The sequence below is a fragment of the Garra rufa genome, chromosome 9 (genome assembly GCF_049309525.1).
Source record: "Garra rufa chromosome 9, GarRuf1.0, whole genome shotgun sequence".
Taxonomy (NCBI): Eukaryota; Metazoa; Chordata; class Actinopteri; order Cypriniformes; family Cyprinidae; genus Garra; species Garra rufa.
Window position 1 is genome coordinate 17,378,539 of NC_133369.1, and position 25,241 is coordinate 17,403,779.

The 25,241-nt window shown below is 37.5% G+C and overlaps 1 protein-coding gene across 1 annotated transcript in view; it reads right to left on the reverse strand.

The window, feature by feature from the left end:
* Positions 1-11,142: 11,142 nt before the first annotated feature.
* Positions 11,143-25,241, reverse strand: part of LOC141342947 (discoidin, CUB and LCCL domain-containing protein 1) — a 28,424-nt gene continuing 14,325 nt past the window's right edge. The window contains exons 4-15 of the mRNA XM_073847533.1: positions 24,432-24,483; positions 24,232-24,304; positions 23,934-24,067; positions 22,713-22,750; positions 22,189-22,368; positions 21,996-22,108; positions 19,111-19,282; positions 18,824-18,910; positions 18,630-18,723; positions 16,925-16,965; positions 16,723-16,830; positions 11,143-11,907 (exon numbers count right to left, since the gene is read on the reverse strand). Of these exons, the coding sequence (XP_073703634.1) occupies positions 11,495-11,907; positions 16,723-16,830; positions 16,925-16,965; positions 18,630-18,723; positions 18,824-18,910; positions 19,111-19,282; positions 21,996-22,108; positions 22,189-22,368; positions 22,713-22,750; positions 23,934-24,067; positions 24,232-24,304; positions 24,432-24,483 (1,505 nt within the window). The 3' untranslated portion in view covers positions 11,143-11,494. The remainder of the gene's footprint in view (positions 11,908-16,722; positions 16,831-16,924; positions 16,966-18,629; positions 18,724-18,823; positions 18,911-19,110; positions 19,283-21,995; positions 22,109-22,188; positions 22,369-22,712; positions 22,751-23,933; positions 24,068-24,231; positions 24,305-24,431; positions 24,484-25,241) is intronic.

The following is a 25,241-nucleotide window of genomic DNA, read 5'->3' on the forward strand; positions in this document are numbered from 1 at the left end:
GGCCTATATTTGCAAGAAATATAGCCAACCATTATGAAGAAACATTTCTATAACTTCAGCAGCGTGCAGATCCTCCTTTCTGTCAGGACTGTGGCGAAGGCAGCGCGGACAATCGCCTATAGCTCGCTCACATGTAATCATATATTTTCTATAATGGGAAAATCATATCGTTTTCATGACATAATATGTCGTTTTAACAAGACAAGATCTCCTTTCCTATTTTGCTTTGCCAGAAAGTGTCACAAATGAACAGAAACAAAAGTCAGAATTGTGAGATATGAAGTCAATTGCGAGAAAAAAAGTCAGACTTCTGACTTTTTTCTCATAATTCTGACTTTATATCTTGCAATTCTGACTGTATAACTTGCAATTCTGAGAAAAAAAGGTTGCAATATTATTATTTTTTTTTTATTCAGTGGCGGAAACGGGCTTCCATAGGGTGACGCACAACCCAGCAATTAAATATTAAAAACAGATTCTGTTGTGTGGACCCTTTTCAATCTTGTATTTTTGATCCAAAACGAAATTTTTAAATATGAAAAACAAGACAATTTTCATTTTTCGTTTCTGATTCAAAATCAAATAACAAAAAAACCAATCAGATTTTCATTTTTTTGATTTTCATTTATCAATTGAAAATGGAAAGGACGAATGATACACGGATTGGTACATTTTATTCATTTCATTTTCAATTTGAAACGAAGTAAGCAGAAATAAGAAAAAGGCTAATTTATTCGTTTTTTCATTTATTGAGAAAACGAAAAAACAAGATTTCGGCTCGTTTTTTCGTTTTTTTGATTCACGGGTAGAAAACGGATAAACGACTTCAAAATTCATTTTCCACATGTGGGCGGTCGCCAGACGCCCCTTTATGCCGATTGGTCAACCGAATCTGGACCGGTGACGCCATCCATTGTTCGTTCAACAAAATAAAAGACTAGCCTATTATTTATTTATTTTCATTCTTTTGCAGTCTTTAAAACAACAAACATACAAGTGCAATAACATTAATTACATCAAAATATAATACAATATAACTAAAAACATTGTAATAATAATAATTGGAAAAGCAATTAGAAAATCACATGTAGGCTACACAAGAAATACAAATAGTGTAAATTATTGAAACAATAGATTTACGGCTTTAAAATAATTTACAGCTTGTGTCGCGTTATTTCTTGATTCTTTTAAGGATTGCATACCTGGCTGTTTCTATTAAAATGAGAGTCAACAAGATGATAGTCCTCTGACTGGGCTTTCTTCTGTTCAACCTAACTCGTTTCACAAATATTTATTTCACAAATATTAATCTGTATCCAGCATGTTTTATTTTGCTGAATGATTTTAAATCTGAGTATCTGCGGTACAGACAGCACAAAGAAGAACAGGGCTGCGTTTCCCAAAAGCATCGTAAGCCTAAGAAGTTCGTAAAAATGATCTTACGACTGATCTTAATATTACGGTCTGTTTCCCAAAAACATCGTAACTTAAGTAGCACTTGAAAATCTTCGTAGATCTACGAGTGCTCTGGAGTAATCGTAAAGCCTTAAGTGCTTCGTAAGGAGACAGAGTTATGAGGGCACCTGCTGGACATCCGGCAAATTGCACCTAAAATGTACTTCTCTTCAAAGTAATTTTTCATTTTATTGGTACGAATATATTTATTAATTTCTATTTTCTACTCATTACACAATTCAATATAGAAATAATAAATAAATAAAATAAAATTACATAATAAATGTTAGAATGAAAAAAAAATGTTTTAATTAAAATTACAAACTTAAAACTTAAAGTTTTTCAGGCTGTGATAATATTCAGATGTTGCACACTGATTGTCATCTATTTCACTAATTGCAGAAGGCCCCACTTGAAGAAACTGAATCACTGATTTTAGAAATTGCCTTAATTATCTCTTCCCTGAATTTATTCTCTTGTTAGGTTGATAATGGTCAAAGGTTGTCCTTTTATAAATGGTATGAAGAGTACATTTATATAAAACAGTGCTGATAAAGAATGTGCACATTAAACATTTTTCTGCACCTATATGGATAGGCTAATAGATAGGCCCTAATACTATATTGCCACACACACCCTCAAGACTCAAGCTAGTAAAATATATATCCTCTTTTCACAGACAAGGCTTAAGCCTATAGTCCAGACTAAAATGCAAGTCTGAGCTTTTTTAACTGAAGGACACTTGCACTGACTGATCCTAAAATATATCAGTCCCTTTGTTTTGTCTCAAGATGGACACCAGTGATGTTTTTTCCTAAGGCACATTTATAAAAAAAATACTTAAATCTAATTGAACTAGATTTCAAGATGGTAAGTGTCTGTCAATAGGAGGTAAACCTAGGAGGCTTTTGTAGCTCCACCTCCACTTATTGAAAAATGTCTTTTCTTTGTTTTTAGGGTTTCAGCCATTTTGCTAGCGTCTCCACCCCTAGGTATGTGCTCATTTATATTTTTGTCCTAATTAAGATAAAATATAATTAGGCTAAACTTTTCAAAAATAAATGTAAGAGATTTATTTATTTATTTATTTATTTACTTATTTTGATGTTATATAAGCAATTGTTGATAAAGAAATTGATACATAATTCTACTTAATTAAGGTTTCATATAAATATTGAAAATGATGCTGATGTCATTTCCGGCAAGGACTGTCAGAATTTGTTTTATGCGAGTCTGGAGCAAAACAGTGTTTTTACAGTACGACATTTCCAGTTAATTTATGTTTTTAAACTTGCTCAAGAAGAAATCACATGACTTTGTATGTTATTCGAGTTGAATACACATTCACACAAGTAGAAGAAGAATCGGAAATAAAAAATTAGATGGATTGCTATAACAGCATGTGACATTTCAGCACTTGACCAACGGATAGCGACTCCTAAGTAGCACTTAAAGCAGGGCTACGTGCAATTGTGTTAAGTGCATTTTTGGGAAACGCACGTGAAACAATAACGAACGTTCGCAAAATGACTCGTAGAAAACGCTCTTAAGCACTAAGATCAATCGATATCGGGAAACACAGCCCTGATCAGTGTCCAGTCAAGTGTGTAAATGCACAGCAGTCATAACTTTTCTTTTAGACATGCTCAGTTTGGACAAGCGACGATAAGTGCAAATACTGTAATGCAAATTTACATAAGGTTCCGAGGGTGGAGAATTAAATTTTTTACTGCACTCACACAGCTCTCATAGGACACAACACACATAAACGAGCCAAAATGCTTTACATCTGAACATTAAACATTGATTGTCAGCCTTTATTCACCTGTTTCTTGTGGTTTCTTATCAAAATTCTTATAAGTCAATTGTGTAAATTGCATCGCTAATGTCAAATAATAGCATATAGTTTAATAACAGTGTTACAACGTTCCCCAACTGCGTCACCGGAGTTTAAAACTGGTTAGTCTTCTGCTGGTTTACGAAGCATTAAAAACTATCTAAACTGATAAATAACAAATTTGAGATTAAAATAATAGCAGTTTTGTCTAATTTTAAACGAATACAATAAACTGAATTGGAAAGTTTACTTCAGCCAGAAATGTACTTTTACTATGGTAAAATAAACATTCAGCGATATCTTAAAAATGCTTTTGAATTTTGGCGCTCTTTTTCTCTGCATAGTGTTGCTAGGGAAACAAGTAAATACCATAAATTTGGTAATTCTAGCATGTGTGGAAATATTTGAACTACATGTGTTACAATTTACCCTGCGTTAGGTTGTGCCCCCCTCACCCGCTGTCACTGTTGAACAGCATTTCTTTAGAAAAACGAGTGATTTGTACACTAATGCTATATTTTTGTAATATTTACATTGTTTTATTTTTTTTTTACTACAAATTTTATACCTCATCCGATATTAAATATGTGATATATATACAGTAAAGCCCGAAATTATTCATACCCCTGGCAAATTCTGACTTAAAGTTACTTTTATTTAACCAGCAAGTTTATTTTGCCCGGAAATGACACAGGCTTCTCCCAAAAGATAATAAGACGATTTGAACAAAAAATGGCATGTCCAAAATTATTCATACCCTTTGCAAACTGTCACAGTCTATGGGAAAATCCAAAGTTCTATACCATTCCAAATAGTCCAAGCTGTTCTAAAGCATCCTAATTACCCTGATTCATTGGGTACAGCTGTTTTAATCAACTCAACAGGTGAAAAACAGAAGCTCTCTGCTGTTGGTTTGTGGACAGTCATGGCTAAGACAAAGAAGCTCCACCGAGGACCTGCGGCTGTACATTGTGGCTGCTCACAAGTCAGGAAAGGGCTATAAGACCATATCTAAATGTTTTGAAGTTCTAGTGGCTACAGTGCAAAGTATTATTAAAAAATACAAGACGTTCCACACTGTGAAAAATCTTAGAGGACGTCATGGTCGGAAGCCAAAAGTGACACCTGTGCTGGCCAGGAGGATAGTGAGAGAAGTAAAAAAGAATCCAAGGATCGCCACCAAGGCCATCCTGATGAATCTGGGCTCTGCTGGTGGCAACATCTCAAGGCACACAGTCCAACGGATACTGCACACCACTGGGTTCCATGGATGCAGACCAAGGAGGACACCACTTCTTCAGATAAGGCACACAAAAGCCCGCTTGGCCTTTGCAAATGCTCATCTGGACAAAGAAGAAGACTTCTGGTCTTCTGATTTATGGTCAGATGAAACAAAAATGTAATTGTTTGGCCACAATGATGCAACCTTCATTTTAAGAACACACTGTCAAACATGGTGGTGGGAACCTAATGTTTTATTTTTTTAGCCGGTGGACCAGGGGACCTAATCACAGTAAATGGCACCATGAAAAAGGAGCAATACATCAAAATTCTCAACAACGACATCAGGCAGTCTGCAGAGAAACTTGGCCTTGGGCCAGGATAATGACCCAAAACACAGCAAAAATGGTGAAAGAAATGGTTAGCAGACAAAAACATTCGCGATTTGCAGTGGCCCAGCCAGAGTCCTGACTTAAATCCAATTGAGAATCTGTGGAGGGAGCTAAAGATCAGGGTGATGGCAAGGAGACCCTCCAACCTAAAAGAGTTGGAGCTTATCGCTAAAGATGAACGGGCAAAAATACCTGTGGAGACATGCAAAAAGCTGGTCAGCAATTATAGGAAGCGTTTGATTGCTGTAATAGCCAATAAAGGCTTTCTTATTGATTATTGAGAAGGGTATGAATAATTTTGGACTTGCCACTTTTTGTTCAAATGTAAATAAAATTAAAAAAAATTCCACAAAGATGCCTCTTGTACATTGTCTTATTATCTTTTAGGAGAAGCCTGTGTCATTTCCGGTCCAAAAAAAAACTTGCTGGTTGAATAAAAGTAACTTTAAGTCAGAATTTGCCAGAGGTTCGAATAATTTCGAGCTTGACTGTATATATGTATATATATATATGATAAAGATATATTTGGAACAATAAATCATTCTCTTTCAGGATATATAAGGGGAATGATTATTTCATATGATTATTTTGGGGTTTAAAAGTATTTTGAAGAGCATTTTAATGCTGTGTATTCTCACTGCTTACCTAAACGCTTTATTACCAGTCGTATCCCAAATCTGTAGCTTTACTTTCACCCCAGGCTCCACTTCTAGGATATGATTTTTTACTTCCGCTCCAGTGATACAGCTTATTTTCTCTGGTATCAATAAAGCATGCATGACTTGCCCACATTACCGTCACCTATTACCTAAGTCCATATGAAGTGGAAGTGCCAGTTATATGACAGGCAGGGTTTGTCACGGTTCACACATCCGCTCTGTTCTCAGGTCCCGTGATGTGTGTGTGTGTGACTGTGGTGTACGTCATGCTCATCAGCGCAGCTGCCGATCGTTACACTCACCAGGTGCCACTCATTTACGATCACTACATAAACTCACTTATCCCTCTGTTTCCCCGTCAGATGATTCTTCTAGTTCACTGTCACCGTGCTGTTCGTGTACCTTGGAGTTCGTGTTCGTGGAGTTCGTGTCAGTCTGGATGTGTATGTGATTGTCTTCGTGGGATTATTGTGACCGTGTCTCGTTTGTGTGTTCACCGTCATCTGGATCTTCACCTGACATCACCAGCACCATCTTGCCCCTGCCTCACCCAACCGAGAGACATTCACATCATTCCGTTTGTATCATCATCATCTACTGCAATAAACTGGTTTACACTGCTTTTGCTTCCCTCTGCTTATTCACCCGTTACAGAATCATCTGACCACTATGGAAGCAGCAGGCACACCTCAACCCACTGCGGAGGAATTCATGCAGGCATGTGTCTCTCGGTTGGATGGTCAAGCTCAGGCTATTGGAGCTCTTGTGGGGCAGGTGTCCGAGCTCAACCAACGGATGCAACAACTTCGACTTCCCGCTGCGCCACCCACACCGCCCGCCCCGCTCGTTCTTCCTACATCATCTGGCGCAGCCCCACAGTACGAGCCCCACCTTCCCACCCCGGAGATCTACACTGGTGAGCCGAACTTCTGCCGAGCTTTCCTCGCTAGGTGTTCGATGCACTTCGCTTTACAACCGCGTACGTTCACTAGCGAGGAGAGCAAGGTGGCGTTCGTGCTCACCTTACTGTCTGGGAGGGCGGCACTGTGGGGAACGGCGGTGTGGGAGAATCAGGATCCTTGTTGTTCCTCGTTCACGACACTCGCCGACGAGATGAAGAGGGTGTTTGACCGCGCGGTCACCGGGAGAGAGGCCGCGCGGGTCTTGGCGGATCTCAAGCAGGGGGAGAGATCCGTCTCGGATTACTCCATCGACTTCCGCACCCTGGCGGCGGAGTGTCAGTGGAACGAGGAGGCGCAGTGGGACATGTTCCTGCATGGGTTGGCTGACCGCGTCCAGAAGGAGATTTATGCCCTGGAGCTACCCGCCACCCTGGACGGCCTCATCAGTCTGGCCATGCGGGTAGATTCTCGACTCTCCCGGGCCGAGCGGCGGTGGATACCCGCTCGGCTCCCCTCTGTGGAGAGAGGACCACCTCGAGCCAGCGGCGAGGGCGCGGTCGGTCCCATCTACGATCCCGAGCCCATGCAGGTCGGTAGAGCTCGGCTTACCCGGGAGGAGAAGGAGAGGCGGAGATCCCAGGGCCTCTGTCTTTACTGCGGGGCCGCCGGACATTTTGCTTTCTCATGCCCAGTAAAAGGCCCAGCCCGGCAGTAAAGTCGAGGCTACTGTCGGGTGGGATCTCCGCTGCTAAGACCTCATCCAGTGCCACCTCCACGCTCCTTCCGGTTAGGTTAGGTTAAGATGGTCCAACCGTTCTCTTCACTGTTCTGCACTGTTGGATTCGGGAGCTGAGGGTAATTTTATGGACATTACTTTTGCACGACACCACCAAGTTCCCCTCCTCCCCCTCACTGACATTATTGCCATCCACGCACTCAACGGACAGTCCCTTCCCGACATCACCCTCATTACTGATTCCATAACTCTCACTGTGTCTGGCAACCACAGTGAGAGTATCCCATTTTACATTTTGGACTCCCCCCATGCACCCATTGTCTTAGGACACCCCTGGTTCACCAAGCATAATCCCCGTATCGATTGGCATCTTAAATCTGTGTCTGAGTGGAGCATTAAGTGTCATGAATCTTGTCTTGTGTCTGCTTGTCCGTCTGTTTCTAGCTCTGTGTTTCAGGAGAAGGCGGCGGATCTGTGTAACGTGCCCGCGGAGTACCTCGACCTGAAGGAAGTGTTCAGTAAGTCTCGGGCTGCTTCTCTCCCTCCTCATCGTCCCTATGACTGTGCTATAGAGTTACTGCCAGGTACGTCTCCGCCTAAGGGCAAACTTTATTCACTCTCAGTCCCTGAGAGAGAGGCTATGGAGAAATATATTTCTGATTCTCTAGCAGCGGGGTTCATTCGCCCCTCCTCTTCACCAGCGGGGGCGGGGTTCTTTTTTGTGGGGAAGAAAGACGGATCTCTGCGGCCTTGTATTGATTACCGAGGGCTGAACAATATTACGGTAAAGAATACTTATCCTTTGCCGTTAATATCTTCAGCCTTTGAGAGGTTGCAGGGAGCGTCGGTCTTTACAAAATTGGATTTAAGGAATGCTTATCATTTGGTCCGCATCAGGAGGGGTGATGAATGGAAGACCGCCTTCAACACCCCCAGGGGGCACTTTGAATACTTGGTCATGCCCTTCGGCTTGTCCAACTCCCCAGGGGTCTTCCAGGCACTCGTTAATGACGTGTTGCGAGATATGGTCGATCAGTTCATATATGTCTACCTGGACGACATATTGATTTTTTCTTCTTCTCTCCAGGAACATGTGCAACACGTCAGACGAGTGCTTCAGAGGCTGCTAGAGAATGGGCTTTTTGTCAAGGCGGAGAAATGCGATTTTCATGCACAGTCTGTTCCTTTCTTAGGGTACATCGTGTCGTCTGAGGGTATGCGCATGGATCCCGAGAAGGTTAAGGCTGTGGTGGATTGGCCAAGCCCAGATTCCCGTAAGGCCCTACAGAGGTTTCTGGGGTTTGCCAATTTCTACCGGCGTTTCATTCGCAACTTCAGCCAACTAGCCGCACCTCTGACTGCCTTGACCTCCCCCAGAACGACGTTCAGGTGGTCAGACGCAGCCGAGGCTGCGTTTGCCAACCTCAAAAGCCGCTTTGTTTCGGCTCCTATCCTGGTAACCCCTGATCCATCACGTCAGTTCGTGGTGGAGGTTGATGCGTCAGAGGTGGGGGTAGGTGCGGTGCTTTCACAGCGCTCACCCGCGGACGACAAGATGCATCCCTGCGCGTTTTTTTCACATCGTATGTCGCCAGCCGAAACAAATTATGATATTGGTAACAGAGAGTTGTTGGCAGTCAAGCTAGCATTGGAGGAATGGCGCCACTGGTTAGAAGGGTCGGGGGTACCTTTTATCGTTTGGACCGATCATAAGAACCTGGAATATATCAGAACCGCTAAAAGACTGAACTCTAGGCAGGCTCGGTGGGCTCTTTTTTTCGGACGTTTTGATTTTACACTCTCGTACCGCCCGGGTTCCAAAAATATCAAACCCGATTCTTTGTCACGTATTTTTGACCGCTCCGATCGCCCGTCTACTCCCGAGGGTATTTTTCCTGAGACACTTATTGTCTCTGCCCTCAATTGGGAGGTCGAATCGAAGGTTAAGACAGCCTTACATGGGGTAACGCCTCCGGGCGGTTGCCCACCTAACCGTTTGTTTGTGCCAGACAGTCTACGGTCTGAAGTTATCCAGTGGGGACATTGTTCCAATGTGCCTTGTCATCCAGGGGTAAGTCGCACCTTACATTTGGTTAAACAAAGATTTTGGTGGCCACTTATGGCTCGTGATGTTCGCAGTTTTGTTTTGGCTTGCTCAGTTTGTGCCACTGGTAAGACTTCTAACAGACCCCCAGATGGGCTCCTCCAACCGCTGCCAATCCCTTCGAGACCCTGGTCCCATATCGCACTAGATTTTGTTACCGCCCTCCCACCCTCCCAGGGTAACACGGTAGTTTTGACCGTGGTGGACCGATTCTCGAAGGCGGTTCATTTCATTCCCTTGCCCAAATTACCGTCAGCCAAGGAGACAGCGTTGGCAGTCGTGGACCACGTCTTTTGGTTACATGGCCTCCCGACAGACGTGGTCTCCGACAGAGGACCCCAATTTGTGTCCAAATTTTGGCGAGAGTTTTGTAGACTTCTGGGGGCCACTGTTAGTCTCTCTTCGGGGTTCCATCCTCAAAGCAATGGGCAAACTGAGAGAGCCAACCAAGATTTGGAGAGAGCATTACGATGTATGGTCACCAGAAATCCTTCCTCCTGGAGCCAACAACTTTCTATGGTGGAGTACGCCCACAATTCGTTGCCAGTATCTTCCACGGGCCTATCCCCATTTGAATGTAGCATAGGGTACCAGCCACCTATTTTTCCCAGTCTGGAATCCGAAGTCGCGGTCCCCTCCGCTCACGCCTTCGTCCAGAGGTGCCATCGTACCTGGACTAGAGCCCGTGAGACTAACCGCGCACCAAGGCCAAAGCCGATCGCCACCGGTCTAGGCCTCCCGTATACGTCGTCGGTTCTAAAGTGTGGCTTTCTACTAAAAACATTCCTCTCCGATCCGTGTCGAATAAACTGGCTCCCAAATTTATTGGCCCGTTTGCTGTCACCAAAATCATTAGTCCGGTGGCAGTCCGCCTCAATCTCTCTCCAGTGTACAGGAGAATTCATCCCGTGTTCCATGTTTCCAAAATTAAGCCCGTGTTTTTTGCACGCATTAATCCGCCCACCCCGGTTCCCCCACCGCCGCGGCTCGTAGACGGGGAGCCTACCTATTCGGTCAACCGTATTCTGGACTCTAGGCGAAGGGGACGCGGATTTCAGTACTTGGTGGACTGGGAAGGTTACGGTCCGGAGGAGAGAAGTTGGGTACCTGCCAGAGACATCCTGGATCACTCCCTTATTGATGACTTCAATCAGCAGGTACAGATGGCTGGGAACGTCAGGGGACGTTCCTAAGGGAGGGGGTACTGTCACGGTTCACACATCCGCTGTGTTCTCAGGTCCCGTGATGTGTGTGTGTGTGACTGTGGTGTACGTCATGCTCATCAGCGCAGCTGCCGATCGTTACACTCACCAGGTGCCACTCATTTATGATCACTACATAAACTCACTCATCCCTCTGTTTCCCCGTCAGATGATTCTTCTAGTTCACTGTCACCGTGCTGTTCGTGTACCTTGGAGTTCGTGTTCGTGGAGTTCGTGTCAGTCTGGATGTGTATGTGATTGTCTTCGTGGGATTATTGTGACCGTGTCTCGTTTGTGTGTTCACCGTCACCTGGATCTTCACCTGACATCACCAGCACCATCTTGCCCCTGCCTCACCCAACCGAGAGACATTCACATCATTCCGTTTGTATCATCATCATCTACTGCAATAAACTGGTTTACACTGCTTTTGCTTCCCTCTGCTTATTCACCCGTTACAGGGTTTATACAAGAAAAGGAAGTATTATTTCTCAAAAACTTTTTAAGATTGCATGTTCTTGTGTGTGTGTGTGTGTGTGTGTGTGTGTGAAAAGAAAGAGACAGAGTTTTGCTTTTAAATTAGTATAGTGTGCAAAACAACATGGTTTTGTATCATCACTTGAGATTTGGTATAAAAAAATGTAAAGTTTATTGTATAACTATTAAAAAATGTAAAACGTTTTTGAATACTTTAGTGGTTTCAAATCACACGGACACAAATCCTCTTGGAGTATATTCTGATTAGTTACAGATATAAAACACCCACATTAAATAACATACACATAGGTTCAGTGGTCATCTGAACAATACAGCTTTCCTCATAAAAGCACTTCTCCCATATCCTACACTTTTGTAACCACTCAAATAATCATTTCCTGTTACATGCTGATCCCTGATGCTATCTAACACAGCATAATTAATTAGGTTACATTATAAACAGCAGTATAACGTCACAAACTGGCTTCCACAGAAGATGCCATGTTGGCTCAAAGTGGCTCATGGTAGGTATGCAATAGTGGTTCTACCGTCTGAGGCTCGAAGTAGATGACGCTAGCCTTATGTTGGCTAGTACCATGTGGTACTGGAGTACAGTACCCATTTGAGATCACTTTGTGGGCGGGGCAGTCATATTGTTGTTTGCTCAGCTCTGCTCTTGTGCCTTGTGTGGATCGACACACAGGTAGATTCTGTCGGCTGTCCAGTGTTGAGTCTGTGAGCATTTCGCTGAAGGGTGTTGCATATTCTGGTTCGGGTGGTAAGGGGTCGGCGTATTCGGGAAGTTGTCCGGGGGTGTCGTAGTGGTTGAGGGAGAAGGGGACGGTGTAGCCCTCTTCCATCGGGGGACGGAATGTGAGTCCCATCATCTGGCCACCTGCTACTACATCAGGCTCAGCATAGTCTGGAGACAAGGGAGAAATGTTAGAGAAGTATGTAAACACTAATAGACCTGAGAAAGGGTAAGCAGGATGCAACGTGAAGTCATGTATTCATGATTACAGATTATTGACGACAAGAACAAACATCATGTTTAAATGGCCTTATACAGGCATTCCCAAACTTTCTTGTGATCTGGACATGTACTGGACATGTAATAATATATTTTAAGCGTTTTTTTTCTTTTAACATTTTAATGAATAAACCATTTAATGGCAAATTTTTGTACATTTTGCACATTCAGTAAATTTTTATACAATAATTTGTTTTTACACATTTTTATTTTTAGCGCTATATTTAATTTATACAATTAAAGATAACAATTAACGTATGATTTTCATTAAAAAATAATGATGAAATAAATATTAAATTATTTATATATTTAAATATAAATAAAATATAAATACATATGACATATTTCTTAAATACATACATGTATGTGTGTGTATTTATATATAAATATATACAGTACATACACAGCCCTAAAATAGTTAATTACATTTATTTTTTTATTTTTTATTTTCATTTAATTTATTTTAATATTAAAATAACTAACATTTTGATTAAAATATAATAATATAAATAAATATAAAATACAAATAAATATAAGGAATATAATATTAATACAATTTTTAATATATGAAATTTCATATATTTCTTAAATAAATAAATGTGTGTGTGTATTTCATATAAACATACAGTACACACTAGGGATGGGAATTGATAAGATTTTTACGATTCCAATTCCATTTTCGATTCTGCTTAACGATTCGATTCGATTCTTTATCGATTCCCTTATCGATTCTCATATGGAAGAAAACGGACAACAAATTGTTGATTAGCATAGTTAAACTGTCTCTGTTTGGGGCTTTGTACTTAGGGCTGAGAATCTTTGTCATCTCCCTAGAAAATATATAATGGGAATGAATGAGTCCTGCAGCTTTATTAGCCGAGGACATGCTAACGTTGTTGCTGCTGCTGCCGCTGCTGGGTTGAGAACTGTTAGTCCGGAGCGGATCGAAAACGCAACATTCTTTTATTGTTATTGCATGCTGTGTGCGCAAATGTTTTAGCATGTTAGTGGTATTTCCTCCCTTTGAGGAAATATCTACGCTGCAAGTATTGCAAGCTGCCCTATTTTCGTCTTTTTTGGTGAAATACAACCAGACTTTTGAGCGTTTGTTCCGCATAGGCGCCAATGCTTATTGACTGAGCGTAAGCTACGCAACGTGCGTAAGTTACGCAATGCGCGTGATGACGTCATTCGTGCCCACTGGAATCGTTAAGGGAATCGTTTGCAAATTTTGCAAACGATTCGATGGAATTGAAACACTGGGAACCGGTTCTCCAGAAGAACCGGTATTCGATTCCCATCCCTAGTACACACACAAATGAACATAAATTATAAACAAACTTTTATTTTGGTTGCAATTAATTGTGATTTTTTTAATTTGACAGCTATTTATTTATATTTATTTTGTTATTTTATTTTAATTTTATTGATTTTAATTTTAAAATAACAACTGACATTTTATTTATTTGATAAATTTAACATTTCAAATGAAATGATTTTAAAAACATAAAGATAATTGCATTAATACTTAAACATGACACTATTTAATTATATTAATTATATTGATATACATATTTATAATCATTTATATTTATTATTTGTATTTTATTCTCATTTAATTTTAATAATAATATAGATAAAATAAAAATCATAATAAAATAAAATGATTTGTGCAAACCCCTGATTTAGAAAAAATAACATTAATGCAACAACATAACATTTCTTTCATGAAATTAAATAGACTCAGAAATCTGTGTTTAATGGTTTACATATGTGTAGAAAACAAGATTAAATACTAAATAAAACATATTTTTGATATTAATTTTTAAAAGTCTTAAAAAACATAAATTATCGACCAATCAGATTCATGATACTGTGAATTAACCATAGCTTGACTGAATTATCGTTTTGCCAATTTTGATCAGTTGACATGTGCCTGTCGCAGATTATATATGCATCACATATTTGCTGCAGATATTGCAGATAAAATGCTTGTAAATGGTGTAATCACTTAGTTTGTCCAGCAGAGTGTGCTTAATTGTTTGCCACTGGCAACTCAAGTCACTGCAGTGACTCCAGCCAACCCTTTCACTTCAGTAAGGAGGTCTCCATGAATATAAACTAAAATGCTTTTAACATACTATCTCTGTATTTAAAAAAAAAAAATGTTACCACTTGTAGTACACTTGAACCCATCTTTCATACACTAGTAAATCAAGTGTACTACAAGTGGTAACTAAATACATTTTTTAAGTACAGATAGTATGTTAAAAGCTTATTTTACTTCATATTCATGGTGTCCCAAAATAGCACAGTTGAGTACACTTAGATGATCTTAAAGGAAAAGTTTACTTCCAGAACAAAAAATGTACATTTAATTTACCCCCTTGTCATCCAAGATGTTCATGTCTTTCTTTCTTCAGTTGTAAAGAAATAGTTTTTTTGAGGAAAACATTTCAGGATTTCTCTCCATATAGAGGACTTATATGGTGCACGTGAGTTTGAATTTCCAAAATGCAGATTAAATGCAGTTTCAAAGGGTTCTAAACGACCCCAGTCAAGAGGGAAGGGTCTTATCTAGTGGAAAGATCAGTTATTTTCTAAAAAAAAAAATACAATTTATATACTTTTTAACCTCAAATGCTTGTCTTGTCTAGCTCTGCATGTACTCTGTGTATTCTGGTTCAAGACAGTTAGGGTATGTCGAAAAACTTCAACTTCAAAATCGCCCTACATCGCTGTTTTACCATTGTTTTTGTAAAGGGCATTTGATCTTCTTTGGATGTTCACTTTGTAAACACTGGGTCGGTACTTCTGCAGCGATGTAGGCCGCTTTTGAAGTTGAAAGAGAAAATGAGATGGGAGTTTTTCAACATACCCTAACTGTCTTGAACCGAAATACACAGAGCTCATGCTGAGCTAGACAAGAAGAGCATTTGAGGTTAAAAAAGTATATAAATTGTCAATTATTTTAGTAAATAACCAATAGTTTTGCTAGATAAGACCCTTCTTCCTCAGCTGGGACCATTTAGTGCTCTTTGAAGCTGCATTTAAACTCCATTTTGGAAGTTCAAACTCTTGAACACCATTGAAGTCCACTATATGGAGAGAAATCCTGAAATGTTTTACTCAAAAAACGTAACTTCTTTACAACTGAAGAAAGAAAGACACGAACAAGGGGGGAAATAAATTATCTGTAAGTTTTTGTTCTAGAAGTAAACTTATCAAATTTTGATAACAGACTTCGTAATTCACTTTCAGAACAAAATGTACAGTACAGATAATGTACTCACCCCCTTGTCATCCAAGATGTTCATGTCTTTCTTTCTTTTGTCGTAAGGAAATTATGTTTTTTGAGGAAAACATTTCAGGATTTCTCTCCATATGATGGACTTCTATGGTGCCCCCGAGTTTGAACTTCCAGAATGCACCTTCAAATGGCTCTAAACGATCACAGCCGAGGAAAGAAGAGTCTTATCTAGCAAAACGATCGGTTATTTTCTAAAAATAAAATTACAAATTATATACTATTTAACCTCAAATGCTTGTCTTATCTAGTTCTGTGTGTACTCTGTAGAGGTTAAAAAGTATATAAATTGTAAATGTTTTTAGAAAATAACCGATCATTTCGCTAGATAAGACCCTTCTTCCTTGGCTGGGATCATTTAGAGCCCTTTGAAGCTGCATTTAAACTGCATTTTGGAAGTTCAAACTCAGGGGGCACCATAGAAGTCTATTATATGGAGAGAAATCCTGAAATGTTTTCCTCCTTTACGACTGAAGAAAGATTTTGGATGACAAGGGGGTGAGTACATTATCTGTACATTTTTGTTCTGAAAGTGAACTACTCTAAACTACTTTAATATTGACATTGGCCCCCAAAAACCCATATTGGAAGGGGCTCTAGAATAAACCCTGCCCTAGATTGGCCTTCATCCCCAGAGGGCAGCCTTTTCCCTTGGCCAACTCATATCAAGGCATTAATGAGTTCCCACATGATCCCACTGCTCACCCACTGCACTGCGTCCAACAGTAGTTCTGGGCTATGAAAGGGGCCCCATGTTTCCCCTCTCTCCTTCTCTCAGTCCTTCACTCACTCAGCAGGAATGCTAAGAGGGCGAAGCTGTTTTAATTGAAACGACTTTAGAAAGGACTCTGATTGTCCTGACCACTGACCCTCTGTCCTCCCCATCCCAGAACCCTTTACTAAAGGGTCTGTTGGCCAGTGGGTGGTGAGGAGGGTGTTCTTCTGGCTAGAATGCCCCTAATTTGGGCTCCAATTAAAGAAGCCTTTCAGGGAAGGACCGCTGTCGAAAGAAAGGCATGTTTATGCTGCCACTGAGCAACTGTTGGCCAGGAATGAGCTCAGAATGAAAGCCATTTGCTTGTCATGTCTCTTCTGAGTTGCACTGGCAGCTCAGCTGAGCAAAAGCACACAGAGCGGGGTGAGCGAACAAAGGGGTCAGAATGACTACTTGGCTTTCTCTCTGTTTCCGTCCTGCTGTTTGAGGCACATTAACCCTCTTATTCACTGCTATATATTACTGCGATGTCTGAGGGCTGTTGATCTGATTCTGAGAACTGTTGTACCCAGCGGCGTCCTCTCGACAAACACTGCCTTGTCTCGTTTGTCATTTGAGACATTTCTTCATGAATTTCGGTATTCATTGCTATAACTGGGGTTGAAAAGCCCTGTGGATGTCTTACCATTGAGAGGAGGGTTGGGAAGAGCATCGTGGATGTTCCGAACCAAAGGGTATGATACAAGCTCTGGGTTTGTGCATGGAAGCTTCTTTCCGTGGAAACCCTGACAGCCTTAAGCAGAGACAAAGAAAGTCAGTCAGGAAATACCAACAACATGTGGGAGACACAGGAAAAATTGTATTAGAGAGACAGCGCAAAAAGTTACCTTGGTCAACGCAGCATTTCTTTATTTGTGCATTTCTTTTTCTGAAATAAACAGAAAAGGGTTAAATATCACAAACCCTGTAAAGAATGTGTACAAGCCATATTTCACTCCAAGGAAATAATACATTTTTATTTTATGTTTAATTAATTTCATATTTTAAAAATGTAAAATGTATATACTATAATACAAATAAAAATTTATATTTAATAAAAATTAAATTAACCTTAAACCATATATAGCATGGGCACATAACATTAATGTAATAACTAACATTATTATTATCTTTTTTAATTAAAAATGAAGAAAATGTAGAAAAAATATACAAAAGCATATGTCAAATTATTGAGTATTGATTAATACAATTATTTACACAACAGAGCATAACAAATGATACGTATTTAATTCAACTAAGGGCAACCTCGGTTGCATTAAAATGTGCTTTAAAAATAAATAAAATGAAATAAAATAAAAATGCTATTGATAAAAAAAAAATAATGGTATTGATTTAAAATAATGAATATAAAATAATAAAAAAACAACAGTAACCAAAAGAAAGCACACAATGAATGTGCTTTATAAATAAAATAAAACTAAATATTAAAATAATAAAAAACAACAGTAACCAAAACAAAACACACAACACATGTACTTTATAAATAAAATATTAAAATAATAAAAACAACAGTAACCAAAACAAAACGCACAGCAAATGTGCTTTATAAATAAAATAAAATAATATAATAAATTAAAATGTAATGCTATTGATATAAAATAATACAATTAAAATAAAATAAAATAAAAAACAGTAACCAAAACAAAACACACAACAAATGTGCTTTATACATAAAATAAAAAAATAAAAAACAGAAACCAAAACACACAACAAATGTGCTTTATAAATAAAATAAAATTATATAAAATAGTAAAATAATCAAAACAACAATAACCAAAATACACAGCAAATGTGTTTATAAATCAAATTTTAAAAAATAAAATAAAAATAAAATGTAATGCTATTGATTTAAAATAATAAAATCAAGTAAAATAAAAGAAAAATGCTATTGATTTAAAAAAAAAATAAAAAATAAAAAAACCAACAGTAACCAAAACAAAACGCACAACAAATGTGCTTTAGAAATAAAATAAGCTAATAAAAACGGTAACCAAAACAGGACACACAACAAATGTGCTTTAGAAATAAAATAAAATTATATAAAATAGTAAAATAATAAAAACAACAATAACCAAAACAAAACACATAGCAAATGTGCTTTATAAATAAAATAAAAAATAAATAAAATGAAATACTATTGATTTAAAATAATAATAAAATAATGTAAAATAAAATAAAAATGCTATTGATTTAAAATAATAAAACAAAAATAAAATAATAAAAAACAACAGTAACCAAAAAAAAAAAAAAAAAAAAACGCAGAGCAAATGTGCTTTATAAGTTAAATAAAATAAAATAATAAAATGAAATAAAATATATATAAAGTACAATTGACAGCATTCATGACCAATCATATTAAATAAACCCTCCCTTTGATTCTTCTTAATAAAAACTTTAAAATGTATTACTGTGAAATCAAAAAAATTCTAGAATTCTAGATGTAAAATTCATCAGTACTTATGGTTGTATCTGTTTTTCTTTTTCTAATAAAAAAAAAAAGGAATTCTTTTTAGGGAACAATTAATGTGTTACCTTCTCCACCAAATAAGCCCAGCCAGAAGGCAACCCACACACAGAGCGGCTCCCAAAACCATGCCTGCCACTAATATCACTGCTTGACTGGGGCCTGTAGGGAAATAATAATAAAAGATTCAGCCTTTAAAAACAAATCTACTATGAGTTTACACTTCATTATGTTAGTATTAGCAATCGTATTAGTAGATTACCTGAGCTTCGTGTGATGACAGGACCTTCAGTGGGCAGCATGTCTAGAGGCACAGTCTCTGTGACAAATGCCTTCCCAGTATTCAAATCTGGTAAAAAAAAATCAAGAGAATTCATCACACATTTAAAATACTAAGAATTCACGTCATTCTTACAAGGTTTACCACAGTGTGGCTGGAATTTGACCAACACAATGGGCTTTTACTGTCAATATGTACTATAAAAATATTTAAACTGAAGTTTGCGTGGCATACGGGAAGTTAAAAGAGATTCTGGGGCAGACCCTCACCATCTCCTTGGGAACGGGGCCTGAGGGGGGCAGAAGGGCAGCCCAGCACTTGAACCTGTGCAGAGGCCCTGATATGCCACTTCTGGGGTTTCAGGAGGAGGTAGCGAGCAACCACTGGAGGAATCAGACTGTTGAGTACCATCACATGACCATCAGAATGAGCCTCAAACACCTGAAAATAGAAGAAAAAAAGAAAGTTGAAAAAAATTCTGCTGATTTGCCAAAAAATATGACCTGATACTACTACTGAACCAATACTACGACAAACACATAGAACCACAGGAGACGTAATTGAATGATAGATGATCTAAATGGATGTTATAATTATTTTATCTATTTTAAAAAAGCATTTAATCCCCCTTTAAAAATAAATAAATAAATAAATAAACATGCCAGTGCCACTACACAGTTCTATAGTGAGCAACTACTGAGTCTACAGGTATGTAGAGATCTTTGCAACATTGGTAAGTTAGCTAAAAAGATAAAGCCAAATCTTTCATGATCAGTGTTGGGGTTAGTTACTCAAAAAAGTAATATATTACATATTACATATTACTCTCAAAAATAGTAATGCCTTACTTTACTTTATTACTCCCCTTCCCTTCTGTGTTGTCGTGTGCCTTGTGTGTGATGAAGGTGCTACTGGCAAATGTAACGCAAGTAACTAGCTCGGGAAAACTGTAATAATATTACAATTTTCGGACGAGTAATGCCTTACACTACTAGTTACTGAAAAAAGTAATATTATTACAGTAACGCGTTACACCCAACACTGTTCATGATATAGTCATTTTATTTCACAATAACAATTTATATCATGATATAGTAATTTTTTGTTATTTTATCCTTGTTACTAATAATAAGAATGGATGCAAGTAACAAACAAACTAAATGACAAATACAATAAAACAAAGACAAAAATGAAATAAATAAAGCCCTATGAAATCGTTTTTTTCCCCCTCCAAATTCTGTTTGATTTTTTGTTTTTTGTTTTCCAAATTGACCTTTCTCACATTTCCGGGTTTATCAGCAGCAGAAATCAGAGCTATGAATGGGAGAGTACCACAAATATATTTTTTGCATTCCCATTTGCTCAAAAAGCCAAAGAAAAACTCAACAATAGTCTTTTCACGACATTCAATAAAAGGATTTTTTTCCCCTGTTCGTCCCATAGATGCTGCATTAGCACCCTTGCATTAGTGTTAACTAGGTTTTTTTAACTTTAAAAAGGGGATATAATACAAAGTATAGTGTTATAAATGTACATTAAAAAAATAATCTAGGATTTATGATCCTGATGACCGTTGAAACGCGTCGTCACAGTCTTGTGAAAAGGGTCTATTCCGTTTTTTCAATTTTAATTAAAAAAATTTCTAGACATTAAAAATATTAATCAAAAAGCATGTCTAATTAATTGAAATAATGAAACTTACACAATTTAACAGAAATTTATTAAAAGTTTAACAAAAATTACATTTTAAGGCCCCTATGAAATACGTTTTATTATTTTTCTCAAATTCTGTTTTATTTTTCTCAAATTCCATGAATTTGGATTCCATTTTTAATGGTTTCATTAAATTTTAATATTTAAAAACCTGTCTAATTAATTTTTTAAAGATTAATTTGATTTCATTTATTTTTATTTCTTTTTTTTCCAGAAATACTGTGTTGTGTATTTACAATTTTTCTGGTAAATATTCTTTAAATATTGTCTGAAGTACTAAGTACTAATAGTACTATATATGTAATATATGTAATATATTTATGTCAAGTTAAACCAAACTTTTATTTTGACAGGTTGCTGTGAAGACCTTTAAGTTTGTTTGTACATGATATGAAGATAGATTTCCGCAAAAGAAATGGCAAAATGCTCATGAAGTGACTTTAAGATCAGTTCTAGAGATTCAATTTGTGCGTGGTAAACCAAACTGTGCTTCTGCTTCATTCATTCACACAGAGACACGCACAACATGCAGGATTAATATTTAAATAGTATTTTTGCGGCTTAATATTCACAGGCATTAGCCCATATCGCATTTTGAAGTATACATCTGGAAATCATAGGCAAATAGTGTTTTACTCAGAAAATACAGCTCTTATCCGTTCTCCTGTTCTGGCGATAACACTTTTAGCGTAGCTTAGCATAGATCATTGAATCCTATGAGACCAATAGCATCGCGTTCAAAAATGACCAACAAGTTTCGATATTTGTCCTATTTAAAACTTGACTCTTCTGTAGTTATATCGTGTACTAAGACCGGCGGAAAATGTAAAGATGCGATTTCAGCTGATAAGATTAGGAACTACACTCCCATTCCGGCGTAATAGTCAAGGAAGTTTGCTGCTGTAACATGGCCGAAGCAGGTGCAGTAATATCACGCAGCACAACGTGACCAACTGCATGCACAGGGAGTGTTCCTCGTTGGAAGTTACCCAGCTGGGAACTAGTTTCAGGCGCTGCGTGATATTACTGCGCCTGCTGCGTCCATATAACGCCGGCAAACTTCCTTGACTATTACGCCGGAATGGGAGTGTAGTTCCTAATCTTATCACCCTAGAAAATCACAGCTTTATATTTTCCGCCGGTCTTAGTACACGATATAACTACAGAAGAGTCAAGTTTTAAATAGAACAAATATCAAAACTCGTTGGTCATTTTTGAACGCAATGCTGTTGGTCTAATAGGATTCAATGATCTGTGCTAAGCTATGCTAAAAGTGATATCGCCAGAACAGGAGAACGGCTGAATGGATTTCAAAACGGTAAAAATCAACTTATTAACTCGGGGGGAGTTGGAGAATGAGCCTATTTCCAAAAAAAAGTGGAGTGTTCCTTTGAACACTGTAATCAATTTGAAACTGTTTTACTGATGCAGCATTACGTACCTTCTTATCTTTGTTCGATGCCGCTTTGTAGACTTTCCAGTTCTTTCGGTCTTTGCTGAACATGAGGGTGTAAGACTCGATGTAGTAATGTGGCGTACCCTTTGTTATGATGCCTGAAAGCAGATGTAAACATTATTGTGCTTCTGTAACACTTGCTTTTGCTGTAATAGCTCAGCAAAGGTTGACTTCTGACCTGTGACACTACTCCTGTTCCACAGCTCAATCTCCATCCACGGTTGCTGATCCCCAGAGCTCGCAGCCCACTGAGATCCCTCTTGTCCCGGAGACCATGAGACCCTCTGACCTAGTCTATTCACCTCTTCCCACACTGAAGAAGTGTTATAGGCCACCACCGTCAGCTCCCTGTCACACTCTGCGCATGGAAGAAAACAGAACTTGCTCAAACAAGTAAAAATGATACTTTCTCACACCTCAGATAAACAATGTAATTGTAAGTTTTCAATTATAAGTTGTTAGTGTTTATCTTCTTGGGATGTATAATTACTAACAGGCAATAACAGCATGTTTAAGGTGTGAGTATCATGTAGCAGGTGTAACCGTGTGTTAGATAAACTGTAATTTATTTCTCAACACTGACATGCAGACTCAATCCTGGTATTAGGCAGTTGCAGTTGAAGATATATTATTACAAATAAATTAATCCAGTGCAAAGCTGTAATTCAAATATATCAGCCTGACATAACATAAAGTTATTACCTCTGTGGAAGACAAGCCGTTTATCTGACAAGGAACCACTGTAAAAAAAATAAAATACAAATAAAAAGACATATTACATACATACACACTGCAGTTGTGCTGCATGAAGTTGATGAATATAAGTTAAAAAGAACAGCAATTATTCAAAATAGAAATCGTTCCTGTCTGTACTATCACTTTTTAATCAATTTAACACATTCTTGCTGAATAAAAGTATTCATTTCTTTTAAACAAAAAAGAAAAAAAAAAATACCGGTCCTAAGCTTTAAACGGTAGTGTATATTAGAAAAAAATTCTATAATAATAATAATATATATATATAGAAATTATATTTTTAAATAAATGCTGTTCTTTTTATTTCTTTTTCTTTTTTAACATTTTATTCATCAAAGAATCCTGAAAAACATATCCACAGGTTCCAAAAAAAATAATAAGCACTGTTTCCAACATTGATAATAAATCAGCATTTTAGAATGATTTCTGAAGGATCATGTGATACTAAAAACCGGAGTAACGATCCTGAAAATTCAGCTTTGCATCACAGGAATAAATTATAATCTAAAGTATATTAAAATAGAAAATTTTTAATAAAATAAACGCCCTTTTCTTAGCATGTATATGAAATACAAGATATATTAATATTAATATGTAATTACTAATTTTATTAATTCTATTGTGATGCTATTATGTTTACTGATATTATAAATATTTCTTTTAAAAGATACTGTAAAATAATAAAATGCTACATTTTATTTATCACGGCTGACTGCGAAAAACACATTTCGAAAATGACAGTAATTCTGTAGTTTAAAAATGAAAAAAAAAAATTTGTTTTTGTGTAATGCTACATTCACACCACTAGTTGTCTTAATATATAACTTTACATATATATATATATATATATATATATATATATATATATATATATATATATATATAACAGGTAACACTTTAGTTTATGGACCAACTTTTACTATTAACTAGTATATATATTTCTAGCATATTGGCTGTTTATTAGTACTTATACATATTACACATACACATACACATATTAATGCCTAATTCTGAACAACCACATTTAGGTCCCTAATTCTACCCTTTAAAAACTACCTTAACTATTAATAAGCAGCGAATTAGGAGTTTATTAAGGCAAAAGTTGTAGTTGATAGTGATTGGTCCTCAAACTAAAGTACATCCAACTCACACATGCCACACACTCACGTTTTCGACAGTACTCCATTAGCGAAGTTTGACTCATACAAGGTAATGCCCCTCTGCAGAGACACGTTGATCATGCCTCCCAAACTGTCTGAAATAACGCCCGCATGGATTGCAGCTTTGCATAATACAGAGGTCTGGAAAAACATAAACGCACACATACATGCGTCATTCAAAGTTACACTCCTCATATAAGAAGTGCCTGTTGTAAGCTTTTACAAACATCCGTATATGGTAGTAAATTCAGATGCTATGACTAATAATCCCACTATTGCACACAGATGCAAAAGTTCCAGCTTACATCCCGGTATCCTTGTCCATGCCAGCCCCAGATTTCCCCTGTGACACCTTTGCAGCCTGCAGGACAGAATGCACTGGAACACAAGTGAGTCCAGAATTCAGATATTAAACATTAATATGTAACCTACAAGAAAGAGTGGGACTATTCAGAGTGATGAAGTGTTATTTTGCTCTCATGTAAAGTCATTGAAGATTTCTTACCTAATCTGCTGAGAGGAGAAATGTGTCCCTCGATGCAGACATGAAATGAGCTCTGTGGGATAAAAAACAGCACAGTTACAATTTAGAATGTGCTCATATACACCCAGACTTATTTGACATAAATGTGTCAGTGTATAATCACAGGTAGAAGGTCAGCATTTGGTTCATAGCACAGTTGTCTAGGGCTTTACATAAACAACTTAATACACAGAAAAGGAAGGAAGCTATGAACCACTCCTGTTTACTCAGGAGCAACTTGCTTATGTATTAAAGGTTTTTCAAACTTTTCAAAAATCCTGAAAAAAATGCAAGAATTTCCTACAAAATATTAAACAGCACAACATAGATAATAACAATAAATGTTTTATGAGCACCAAATCAGCATATTAGAATGATTTCTGAAGAATCTTGTGGCACTAAAAAATGGAGTAATAGCTGATAAAAATTCAGCTTTCCCATCACCGAAATAAATAAATTTATAAAATACACCACCAGTCAAAAGTTATTGAAGAATCTCTTCTGTTTTTATCAAGCCTGCATTTGTTTGATCGAAAGAACAGCAAAAACATCAACATTTTTAAGTATTTGAACTATTTTAAATAAGTGTTTACTATTTTAATATATTATAAAATGAAATTTATTTCTTTTATTTTAAAACTGAATTTTTAGCATCAGTACTTCAGTCATATGGCCCTTCCGAAATCATTCTAATATTCTGATTTGCTGTTTAAAAACAGCTATTATTATTATCTTGAAAACAACTGAGTAGAATATTTTAGATGTTTCTTTGATGAATAGAAAGGTCAGAAT